This window comes from Podarcis vaucheri (assembly GCF_965113315.1).
Source record: "Podarcis vaucheri genome assembly, chromosome: 4".
Lineage (NCBI taxonomy): Eukaryota > Metazoa > Chordata > Lepidosauria > Squamata > Lacertidae > Podarcis > Podarcis vaucheri.
This window is the reverse complement of record NC_138762.1, coordinates 99,661,189-99,674,206: the sequence shown is the minus strand read 5'-3', so window position 1 is coordinate 99,674,206 and position 13,018 is coordinate 99,661,189. Positions and strand designations below refer to the sequence as shown.

The 13,018-nt window shown below is 39.6% G+C and overlaps 1 protein-coding gene across 1 annotated transcript in view; it reads right to left on the bottom strand.

Annotated features, from left to right (window-relative positions):
• Window positions 1-13,018, bottom strand: part of MYCBP2 (MYC binding protein 2) — a 141,073-nt gene that overhangs the window by 105,282 nt on the left and 22,773 nt on the right. Inside the window, exons 7-15 of the mRNA XM_082218921.1 lie at window positions 12,888-12,959; window positions 11,188-11,284; window positions 9,307-9,380; window positions 7,114-7,252; window positions 6,559-6,635; window positions 5,403-5,607; window positions 4,274-4,438; window positions 3,675-3,833; window positions 1,530-1,734 (exon numbers count right to left, since the gene is read on the bottom strand). Of these exons, the coding sequence (XP_082075047.1) occupies window positions 1,530-1,734; window positions 3,675-3,833; window positions 4,274-4,438; window positions 5,403-5,607; window positions 6,559-6,635; window positions 7,114-7,252; window positions 9,307-9,380; window positions 11,188-11,284; window positions 12,888-12,959 (1,193 nt within the window). The remainder of the gene's footprint in view (window positions 1-1,529; window positions 1,735-3,674; window positions 3,834-4,273; window positions 4,439-5,402; window positions 5,608-6,558; window positions 6,636-7,113; window positions 7,253-9,306; window positions 9,381-11,187; window positions 11,285-12,887; window positions 12,960-13,018) is intronic.

Genomic DNA, 13,018 nt, shown 5'->3' with positions numbered 1-13,018 from the left:
ACTCCATCACTAAGAGTCTTGATCGCTCTCCCTTCCTTACCCAGGTGATGCAGCCAGGCAACACTACTACTGGGGGAGAGAAAGGGGAACCTTGACTGCTCTGTGCAACTCCACTAGCTGGCTGTGGAAGGCTGGAGCTGCTTCGGCTACATTGGAGGGGGCAGCAAGTGTTGGGATTCAAGCCAATATCAGGAGAAACTGGCCATTCTCCAGGCTTGAACTCCGGTTGACCTCCCTGTCTGCATTTCCCGGCAGGATACAGGCTAGGTCGCGATCGGCGATCCTTCTCAGCGTGAGAAGAACACACCACTCTTCCCTGCCCCCCCAGGCAGGGGAAAGAGATAGACAGAAACGTATTTACATGTCTTTATTTCTGTCTTTGCAACGTTACAGAAAACATGTCTGCTCTCTTCAAACTCCAGCAGCTGAGAGAGAAACTCCTCCTGTACTTCCTGTACAGCTCATATTACACTCTGAGCTAATTCCGGTGCTTCGCACTGTGAATAGACTGTCCCTCTGTTTCCCACGGAACAGTCCCAACATTCCCATTTATGTTTTGCTTTCAATCTAGCAGCTCGCTGCCGCATTGCTTCTATATCGTAACAGCAAGTGCTCCAGCCCACTCCTTCCTCTACACAGCCGGGCTCGGCCTCATGTCACCTTTCATCCTGCCCTGTTCCAGTGACCACACTCAGGGACAGCCAGCTGCAGGCACTGGCCAAAAAGGCAGGGAGAATCAGCAGCAGAAGCAATCACAGGCTCACCCTGCACTACTGAATTCAGGGCACAGAAATCGAGGCAGGGGGTTGGGCAAGCAAAGTGAGCATGGAGGCAGAGCCCCCAAGTCCCTAAATATAGAGCTAATTTGTTTTTAAACAGCATAGCTCTGAAAATAAGATTCCTGAGAAAAATGGAAGATCAAAGCTATGCAAATGTGGAGGCAGCTATGTTTGGATCTATCTGCAAATATAGAAGGATTCTTTTGTTCATGACAGCCTTTTGATTCATTCAAAGAATCCCACTGGCAGAAAGGGGGAGGTAGCAATTTTAACCAATTTTCCTGCTCCACCCACCCACGTGCTGGAGGGTCTACCAATCCTCCAGAGCAGATTCCTGGAGGATACAGTGGACTGGAGGGGGAAATCAGCAGAAACTACCCACACCCTTTACTGAGGAAAACAAAGTCTGGATCCAAGTGAAAACATTTGCAATGCGTGTGTTTTTGGTGAATTTTACAGGTATCTGCTGCATGTTAAAACTCAGGTCTTCCTGCTTTTCAAAACATTTGTCATCCAGCACACATATTGGCCTAACTATTAACCAGAAAACAATACATTCCAATCTGTCAAATGAACACAGCTATAAGCAATTCAGAATTTCTTCTTAGAAAAAAAACAGCTATTCTTTAAAATATATATATATATGGGTATGCTTTCTTTCACTGAATAGTATTGGGGGGGTTAGTCCCCTACATAAATTTACATATAAACAAAGTATTGTTCAGCTACATATTAGGCATTTTTACTTACCCTCCGGGAACCCTATCAGGACGTCCGCTGCTAACGCAACTTGCTCCATAGCCTGTGCAGTCCCCACAAACGGTGCACACCATACATTGTTCCAGCTTCCATTTATGCATGCCTGGTGGACACATCATGGATTTCTCATCTTTTTCATCTAGCTCTTCTTCTAAATCTTCATCCATTGCTGTCGCCATGTTCTCCACTCCAAAACCTGAGAGAAAACAACCATTAACAGATCTGGCAAGGCAGCACAGCAGTACAGAAATCACATGGGAAAACTATGTTTGGAGAGCAGTACCGAATTTTTTGCTCTATAAGACTCACTTTTTCCCTCCTAAAACGTAAGGGGAAATGTGTGTGCGTCTTATGGAGCGAATGCAGGCTGCGCAGCTATCCCAGAAGCCAGAACAGCAAGAGGGATCGCTGCTTTCACTGCGCAGCGATCCCTCTTGTTGTTCTGGCATCTGAAATTCAGAATATTTTTTTTCTTGTTTTCCTCTTCCAAAAACTAGGTGGTCTGCTGCGTCTTTTAGAGCGAAAAATACGGTAATTTTAAGTGCGTCTACGAGGTCCAGCTAAAGCTGTAGTTAATGTAACACACACTACGTTGCATTGCCTTTGAAAAGTGATCAAAAATGTCAACAAGCGCAAAGACATGCAGCCAAATTGTTGACCAGGGCTAGGGATAGAGAGCAAGCTATCTGAAAGACCATATTCCCTCATATGAACAAGTCCAGTTTCTGAGATCTTCAGGGGAGGGTCTTCTTTCAATTCCACCACCCTCACAGGCACACTTGGTATTGGTGCGGGACAGGGCCTTCTCAGTGGCTGCTCCCGGACTCCTTCCCTAGAGAAGTTAGACTGGCTCCCTCCTTGCTGTCCTTCTGCCGGCAGGTTAAGATCTTCTTGTTCCAATGGGCTTTGCTTTTAATGAAAGGGCTGGTGCCAAACTGTTTGCATTCTGATTATCTGTAAGTTTTTAATAGATCTTTTATATTTATATATAGTTTTAATTTTATAAATGTTTAAGTGTTTTTTATTATTGTTTTTTGCCTCCTATATTTTTTAGCCTTTCTTATTTTATCTATAAGACGCCTTAAATCCCTGTCAGGGAAAAAGGTGGCATATAAATAAATAAACATAATAAGAATAAAATTAAAAACTTTCCTAATGTACAACTAGGACACAAAAAACTCAGCCATTCTAAAGCAACTATGTATTGTGATTTGAATGGCTGGGAAAGAGCCATGGCAAACCTCGGGCACTTGAATTCGTCTTTCCCTTCCTAATCTTGGCGCATTAGAGGAGAGGAGTGAGATTTTGGTTTCAGCTCTGAGTAACCTGCAGTTCCCCATTAAATACACACTTTGGGAGCTATGGTTTATTCTAACACTAGCCCAGCACACCAAACCATGCTTTTATCCTGCTTTGTTCAGCATAACCAGATTTAGAAGAAGTTTGGGTTCCTAAAGTTCATGCATAATGGAAATACGATTTAGTCAATACTGAGAACACAAGCTTTTATTCCCTAAACCCACACATGGAGGAAAGGGGAGAGAGACTGTACAACTCATTGCAGGTAGCTTTATACAATCTAAACCTAGGTTCAGATGAAGGGTGGGAAACCTCAGACTCAGGGGCCAATTGTGGCTTTACAAACCTCTCTACCCAGCCTTTGGGATTCTCAACTGCCCCTGTTCCCTCTCGTTGGGCTTTGCCCTCTTTGGCTAGCTGGAAAGTGTATTTGAACTGTGGTAAGACCTCTTGTTTGCCTGACTGGAACATAAAGGTACTGGGGGGAGGCATGCACATAGAAGCTGACACAAATGTGTAAAATCCAGGCTCTTAAGGACTGTAACAGATGCTATCTTTACATTTTGAATACCATTGTACCGAAGCTGCTCAGATTAAGGCGCATAAATAATGGAAATGATATTATAAGCAGGACAGGTATTGCATCTACTACAGGCAAGATGGAAAGAAAGCTGCTGATTAATGCAAAAGATGAATAGCCTGAATTTTTATAAAGGAAGCATGCAGTATTAAAGAGAAATAGTATAAGCAAGCATCAAAAAGTGAGATGGAAGAGATGGTGATAGAGAAAAATTGTTCTTGACAATGAAGCACCACAAGACAGAAAATAATACTGACTTTTTCCTCCCTGATTCATGGAGCCAGTGTCTCGTCCACATTGTCCTTTGTTATTCACTCCAAATGTCCAGACTTCTCCATTCTTCATCAGCACACAAGTATGAGCTTTGCCCATGGCTACCTGAGTTGCAAAGTGGCCTTTCAAATCTGTTACTAAACCTGAAAGATAAACACACATCTGAGTGGCAAACATTCCCTTGCTGTGAAATATATATGCACTGTAACTCAGATGTAGAAGGACAAGAAGCTATTAAGACCAAAGGCAACAGCCAGCTAATATACCCTGATTAGGCCCAATCAAGACGTCAAAGTTGGGATATACTAGCTTATTCTAATAGGCTATTTTCTTACCTATAGTTTTTGGATTCCCACCCCCAACAATGGACCTACACCTACTAATAATGTCTGTTTCTACCAAGGGGGAATAACAGCTCAACAGCACAAATGCTTACACAACAATGAAAATAAAACTAATTTCACACAGCATCACAACATAACCCCTCTGCAAGTAATTTCAACTGGACAGCTACATATATAGTACAAACTATTTCTCTTTATCAAGTCAATTGTTCTTTAAAACATCTACAATATCAGCTTACTTGTGCCATCAGAGTAAATTGCGTCCTTTCCAAACATGTATAGTTCTCCATCTTTTGAAATAACTGAACTACTCCCGTTATTGCATGCCGTATATACCACAATTTTTCCTTCCATTTTGATAATCTTTTTGGGCTTATACGGCTTAGACTGCCGCCTACTTTTGGCTTAAAAAGAAGGGGAAAGTGTTACATTAGAAAATCTAAGATTTCACATGAAGCTAAGGAAATAAATGGTAACATGACTGAAAATCTAAGCTATTTATACATACAAAAAAGGAAGATAGTGGATATCCATTATACTTCTACCTTTTGTATTTCTGCATATTCAAAGTCAAAACTGAAAGAATTAGCACTGTCATCATGATACTATGAAGAGCTCTATGCTTTCTTCCATTTTCAGAGAGGCATGCAAAGCAGTACACATATATGAGGATTCAAATCAACAGCATATAAACGGCTAAGGTTTTGTTTAGAAAACATCCAGGCACAAAGCAAACAATGTTATCACTGTGACCCATTAACTGCAAATCCTGTTCAAAATGTCTCAAAGCAAACATATCAAAGCAAGTCCACCCCATACACACAAATAGCATAAAAATGTACACACAACACTGTGTTTCTAACACTATTGTACAATACACACATAATGTCCGGCAAGGGGGAGGGGAGATAAAAAGTTAGTCCTACCAAGAGTAGACCCACTAAAATCAAGGAACTAAATGGGTCTACTCTGAGTATGACTTTGTTGCATATATTCCAAGGACTAGGAGGTGCAAGGTTAAGGTGAGACTTGACGATAATTTTTAAAACGTTGCTTCCAAGTTGTATAATAAAAATCAGGGATGAAAATATATTATGCTGTTTTCTATAGAAAACACACAAAATGATGATCACACCACTAGATGTGCTTCTACTTGAGCTACTTGCAGTATCGTTCCACCTGATTTTTTTCTTTATTCACAGGAGGAACACTTCAATGTTTGGAGAGCACAAATTGTGATATCACCCAGGTGAAAAAGGACTATGAATCCTAACACAAAGAACCAGAAATTAAGAAAGCACTCATTCAAACTTTGGAACATCTCTCTAATGGTTGTTAATGCAGGCATCACAAACGCCCCAAACCTACTTGATTCTCCATCTTCTCCTTTACTTGCTGAACCTGTGAAAAATATGCTTCCGTCCTCCGCAACAAGTAAAGCATGCGAGCCATCATGCCCAACTGAGAACTGAACAATCTTTGGAGATTTGGTGATCGGCAGCTCAACCCACTTCCCTGCCGAAGGACCACCTTGTTTTATTCCAAGGCTCTGGTATTTGCCAGTATAATAAATCTGAAGGGGAGGCGAGACACTAACATTAGTTCAATTATAACATTCAATCAATGTAAAAAAAGAAAGAGAAAAGCGGTTTGACAAATTTCTAAGTGGGTATGTTAATTTTACTCATAGCCAGTTTGCAATGAATGAAGTTTTACTTACAAAACTATGGAAAACACTGAGAACCATTGCTACACACTAATACATTACCTCATCAGGTTGCTCTTTTCTTTAAGTATATAGAGGAACTTTCACAAAGGAAAGCATTGTTCTACCCGGACACCCATCGTTCTGCCCGGACACTGAGGTCCAGCTCCGAGGGCCTTCTGGCGGTTCCCTCACTGCGAGAAGCCAAGTTACAGGGAACCAGGCAGAGGGCCTTCTCGGTAGTGGCACCCTCCCTGTGGAACGCCCTCCCACCAGATGTAAAAGAGAACAACAACTACCAGACTTTTAGAAGACATCTGAAGGCAGCCCTGTTTAGGGAAGCTTTTAATGTTCGGTGCATTACAGTATTTTAATATTTTTTGGAAGCCCAGCCAGATGGGCAGGGTATAAATATCATTATCATTATCATTATCATCATCATTATTATTATTATTATTTAAAGCAATTCAGCAAAGAGTGAATCACAATCCACACAATGCCATGTAACTTTTTTCTCTTTTGGAAAATGCAGCTGGGCAGGCTGAAGTGGAAGTCCCACATAGGGTGTATGTGGTGTTATCTAACTTCTCATCTGGTACTTTTCCCTGCTAAAAAATAACCCCTCTCCTTTTGCTAGCCTTCCTCTGCAGACTAAAGCCTGAATGTCTGGATTCAGAAAAGAAAACGCTGAAGAAAGGCTACTTACAATTCATTGAAAATCACATACAGTTTGGCCCACATATAACATTGTGCCCAGCTCCCAAACAGCACTATTGCAAGCCAAGGAGAGTTGGGTTAACAAAAAAGTGTTTCCGATACCTTTCCACTAGCCGTTTTCATTAGTGCAAATTCTCTTCCTGCACCTAGAACAGCTGACTCTTCATCAAACCCTGTACCTACAAACACAAAGCTACTATTAGCTATCAATGCTTTTCAAACACAGGTGTTTTCAGTGTCAAATTCAAACATTCCATGGGTTCAGTTTTGTGCAACTGGTGTCCATTCAAATGTTCAAGTACAAACATCATACACAAAATATTGTGTCATTTCAAACACAACTCCTGGGCAGGAAATAGTGAAACACACTCTATTACACTACGATTACAAACAAATATTACATTGGAGGATAAAAATAATTGGTTAGTTTAAAAAAAAAACCCTGACAAATAATTGAGAATTGTGGAAACAATGGTACCACTGACCCACATAGGGTAAATAATTTGTGAACCTATATGAGTGCATCAAACCTATCACTTATTTTTTCAGCTTTAAAGCATGTTTCCCTTTTGGATGCTTCTTCATACTGAATCAAACTATCATGGTCTCTGCAATTTATTAAACATGGAACAGGAAAACAGAGAAATGATTCCTTACTGATAATGTGCATGTCTTTCTCCAGATCAAATAATGAGATACCACATGCGTGTAAGCATTTTCGTGCAAGCTTAAGCTGCAGTTCTTGTTGTAGCACCGGCTCAGTACTTGTTGCAAATATTCGAACTACAAAACCATCCTGCAACAAATAACAATACAATATTCAACAATTTAAAATAATTATTGCCACAAAATAGAGCAATCTTGTTCTTCCTAGATTGTATTGTGAATCTTTAGCAACTCCTTCATTAAATAAGATATATGCAGGGTCAGATGCTGATTAATATGAATAACGGTGCAAACACAACAAGCAAAAGAACACACATTAGTCCATAACTTAAAGCTTTTTCATATTTGCACATTCCTATCTCCTAACTGCCAATGCAATGTTTAACTCACACACAATATAAGCAAAGCTCATTAAACCATATGAATATCTGCACATCAATTTTGTATGCAGAGAATATTGTTATACATTTGGTTATTAAAAAAAGAAGCAACTGAAAGGTGCTGAAAATAAACAACCAGGTTTAAGTTCCTACAGTCTGAAAATATATGAAGTTCCCTTTTAAATGACAAAATATTTCCAGTCCTTTGAGTATCAGTTACATTTTGGCATCTACGTGCTCAGGAAATTAGCAAGAACTGGGAGTTTTCTGCAGCATTTCCCAAGAGTTTAACATGTTAGCTTATTTGTTAGTAAAATAAGGAATCCCACTTTTACTTGATACCTTGCATTTCTAACACTTGCCCTTATCTGAATCCTGCAGAAAGCACAGACCATCTGCTAACGTGACAGATGTGCTGAAATGCTATCAAAAGTATTAGGGTCTTTTACATGCTTTTCACCTACCTTCCCAGGCAAACCTCCTCCCTGCAAACAAGTGAATTGGTGTTAAGGGTATCAAACAAAATATTGGACTTCTTTTGTCATTTGCATCTTGGAGGCAAAGCAAACCTCCTTTAAGGCAAAACTATAAAAGATGCCAGAAATCCACGTTTAGGTCCCCTGACCTCTTTTTCTTTTCCTAAAAGCAGCTAGGGTAGGTGGATTTGGATTGTGCTGTGGCGTAAGAGAGAGGTGTTCAAACATTTCGCCTTGAAAGTCATTCCCATGAAGGTGTCACTAGCTGCAGAAGGGAAGGCATACAGGTAAATTTGAACCTGTATATTTCACCTTCCCGGAGGTAATAGCCGCTCTCATGAAGGAAAAGGATTCCACTCCTCACCCCACATCATCCCCAGCTCTTCAAGAAGTGTAGACAAACCAAGGTAATGAGAAGGAAGGCTGTTTTTAGAACAGCCAAATAAAAGTTTGATTTTAAATGAAATGAAGTTTATACTTTTAATTCCAAACCGATTCAAGGCTCTCTATCAAAGACACTGAGGTAAAGATTTTTTCTAAGTTAACGTATTACAAATCTGACTTTAATGTGTTTATTAAAAGCATTTAAAAGGATATAATTAATAATAATAATAATTCCTTGAATATTTGAAAGGGAATATATTTTTAAAATGAAATAAAAAACAGAGAGCCAATGAGAATGATTAAGGCACTTAGGATCCTAACATTAAAATGGCATATTTTCATAACAGTTAAGTCAAAATAATGCAAACTAGTGTATTTGTTAGAGAAACAGGCCTTCCAATTTTATGCAAGCCGCTGCACTACTCATTTTATAACACTTGCAGCAAAATTTATTCAACAGCTGAAGATCAGAATGGTTAAGAGAGCACAACAGCCCCGAGAAGTATGATGTGGGTGGGAGAGCTAAACTATAACACCAGATGCTCAACATGGATACATGTGCCAGCGGGCAAATATTTGGCACTTAAGACAGATGTGCAAGAAGATAAAGAATGGCTAAGTGATAACAGCAAGCAGCACCATACAAACTCAAAATAGTCAGGAGTAATCTCCAATTAAGACGAATAAGTACAAGTCAGACAACATAAAACTTAGAAGCTCCTGAAATATGCATTTAATTCATTTAAGAAGTCTAGGAGATAGCCATTCTTCCCAAGCATTTCTCTTTTAAATATGACAAGAGTATTGTGATGCATATTTTGATGGCATTAAACATGCTAAGAATGTGCAATAACTGCAGAGTTTGGAGGCCAGCATTTAGATTATTCAATAAATCATGACAAAAAGTCCTTGAAAACAAATATCAGAGGAGGTATCATACTTACGTCTCTAGAAGCTGCTATCTGATTAATATATTCTCCATCAGTGAAAAGGATGTTTTGCCCTTCAGCCTGGCAATCTGTATAGAACACACCATTATGCAACATCAAGTCACATTAAATACTTTACCCTCCAAATTTCTATAAATGATTCATTGACATAAATAACTCTACACAGATAGAAAATACATCCAAAGTAGCCTTGTTCTCATAATTGCAGCACACACAACGTAAAATCTTAAGTATTTTATTGATGTATAGAGAAGTTGCCGAAGCTTCGATATATTTTAGCACATAAATAGAATCCAGATCAATAAGCTTTTCTTTTATTGCATGCTTAGATGATAAACACCACAATTACAAAAAAGAAACAACAAGGAAACACCAACTGATCAACAGAGTGTACATATTCAGTGACAATTATGTGCTAGTTAAAACTGACACTTTTACTATTGATAAATTTGTAATACTATTACTATTTGTAATACTATTGATATTGGTAATTTAGATTCAGAACTTTATAGTTAATAGCTGTAGGAAAACAGTGGTTTATTTATGAGTCAACATACTGTGGGTTCCTGGCACAACCATCCACTGAGGAGTTATATTCGGGGTAAGTTTGGGAGCTGCTGAGGAACGGTCTAGGCACACTTCCTTGCATTGGCAGCACAGACTGTCAGGCTGCCTTCACGGCCCCAAGGAACTACTAAGCTTTCAAACTTTGGTGCAGTAATGCCACTGGAGTGCTTTCCACTACCTGCCTCCCCAGTGGAGCCTGCTAGGCTAGGAGGCATGCCATGGGGAAGCTCTCCGAAAGCTCAGTCCTTAGTAAGAAAGGCTCTCTGCAAATGGCTACAGCACAACGCCATGCTCAGCGGTGGAACTGGTGTTTTTTTTTAAGTACACAGCAAAGCAATATTCAGCGCTGTGCCTTGCTTGCAGAGTCAATACATGCCAAAGCTACTGAACTTTGTGGATCCAAGGTGGGACAAAGTAGCTCTGATCTTCCAGAGCCCTGAAAAGCAGCACTGGCGTAACACAGAGACATAGCACAGACCTCATTCTGTCATGTAAAAGCCGCTGCTCACTGTCACCTGCTTGCTGTCTTTCCAGGTGTTGGTGTTATCTCACAAGTTGACTGCAGAGCTGTCAGCAGCTTTGACAGCAGACTATGGTCTACAGCAGCAGATGTGCCATTCCATGAACACTTACACTTCGAGGGAAAGTTTTGGAAAACAATCGTTTGTAGAAAGTCGATACAGTGGTGCCTCGCAAGACGAAATTAATCTGTTCCGCGAGTCTCTTCATCTTGCGGTTTTTTCGTCTTGCGAAGCACGGCTATTAGCGGCTTAGCGGCTATTAACGGCTTAGCGGCTTTAAGAAAAAGGAAACAAACTCGCAAGACGTTTCATCTTGCGAAGCAGGCCCATAGGGAAATTCGTCTTGCGGAACGACTCAAAAAATGGAAAACTCTTTCGTCTAGCGAGTTTTTCGTCTTGCGAGGCATTCGTCTTGCGGGGCACCACTGTACATTGGTTTTGAGAGTTATTTTTCTTCTTTCACTGGGGAATCCCAGCAGAATGTGTTGTGAAATAATATACCCCCGTGAAGCTTAACTGCTAATGTCCGTTTAAAAGGCTTTAATTTGCCATGTTGTTTCAGTCATGAATCAGGAGACAGACTCTGGTTTGGTCATTTCTGACAGTATCATGATCATTAATGTATTATATTGTTTGTCCAGAATGTGAAGCTTATATCATAAGCAATAAGTTTATCAGTATTTTCAGAAAAATGGAACACACACTATAAAACAAAAATGAAGCAAAACAAGGTCATGCACAACGTAATATTATAAGCAGTCGTAAGAGCCAATCTGCATTTCCGTACCTGGCAAAGTTACTGTACCATCTTGTTCCAAAGATTCAGGATTGATTCTTATGGCTGTCATGCTATGATTGTTCACATCTCTATATAACAAGTAACCCTACAAAGACATAATGAATAACTGACCATTAAAGTTCCAGAACTGTGTTTGCAGTAACATAAATAAACGCTATTTCCTCTTTTCCTGCTTTACCTGTTTTGAAACTGACTTATCCTTTTATGGAGGGATGTATGCACACTCATTCATGAGTGTATACCACCTTTAACAGATTGCTTTGCAGTTAGTTTGAAGTTTAAGTAGTCATCTTAAATAAGCACAATGCATCATAGGATTCACATGATGCTTGCCAACACTCCATATTGACAAGATGATGTCATTATATTTGCAGTTCAGTGCGATACGAAGCAATAGGAAGGTAAACAGAACATTTCTATTTATACATCTATCTGGCTTAGAATGTCTTATTCCCAAGAGTAGATAATAAGCAAAAGAAACATTTGAAGGAAAATATGCTCAGTGGTCCTTCATATTCCAATAGAAACCTGTTCCTTCCCCCAAAACATAAGGAAGAACATCCAGCAGTACTATGAATTAAGGACTTGGCCTACAGATCTCATCTTCCACTGTTCCCTATGATCAAACAACAGTTCAACAAAGATACGATATAGACCATAGAGATAAATGGACAAGAGAATGGAGGTTTTAGTCAAGATATTTGTAACTGGGGAGGGGTGGGCAGTTCAAGATTGCTTCCTGTAACAATTGCAGGATGTTAGTACTAGTGACATGCTATACAGTCATACCTCGGGTTACGAACGCTGCGGGTTGTGCATTTTCGGGTTGCGGACCACACCAAACCCGGAAATACCAGAACGGGTTACTTCCAGGTTTTGGCGCTCGCGCATGCGCAGAAACACCAAATCGCGTCACACGCACACACAGACGCGGCACTTCAGGTTGCAAATGCTGTGGGTTATGAACGTGCCTCCCGCACAGAACAAAATCCCCAACCCGAGGTATGACTGTACATATTTTCACTATGCCGTAGCAAACATTAGGAACAAGTAGGAAAAGTACATTTTGATTTCTTTCCGCAGGGCCTGTAAGACAGAGTTGTTCCGCCTGGCCTTTGGCTTGGAGCCAATTTGATTCCCTCCCCCACCATTTTCTTTTTTCTTTTCCTTCTCCTACAATGAGGCTACATTTTAATATTTTAATGTTCCATTATTTTAATGTTGTATTTTATTTTTGTTTTTAAGTTGTAATCATTCATCTTGTTTTTATTATTGCTTGTAAGCTGCTCTGAGCCCGGCCTTGGCTGGGGAGGGTGGGGTATAAATAAAAAATTATTATTATTATTATTATTATTATTATTATTACCCAGCTCAATTGTTGCCAAGCCATGTGCTTTGATACCTTTTATGGCCATTTTTAAAGTGAACTTTGTCCCACCTCAAGTCCTATACAATATTTTTGGGTAAGTATCAAAAATTCAATATATTCCTATTTTACATTAGCCACCATGTATATTTTAAAGTTTAATTTTATATTTTAGAATTATAAGCTCAAATTATATTACTTTCTTTCCATTTACACCAATGGATTTATAATGAATTATACAATGTTTGGTCCAATTTAGCCTACATTATAGCTCATTCAATTTAATATTAATTTCTTGTATTTGATTTCAAATTCCGCCTACCTGAGCATAACCCAACCAAGACTTCTTCTCTCTTCTATTTTTGATGCGAGATGTAGAGTTGTATATATGACCCTGCAATTTAATACAATTGTTGAAGATGCCATCTATAAAGCAGTCATACAAAAAAAGCA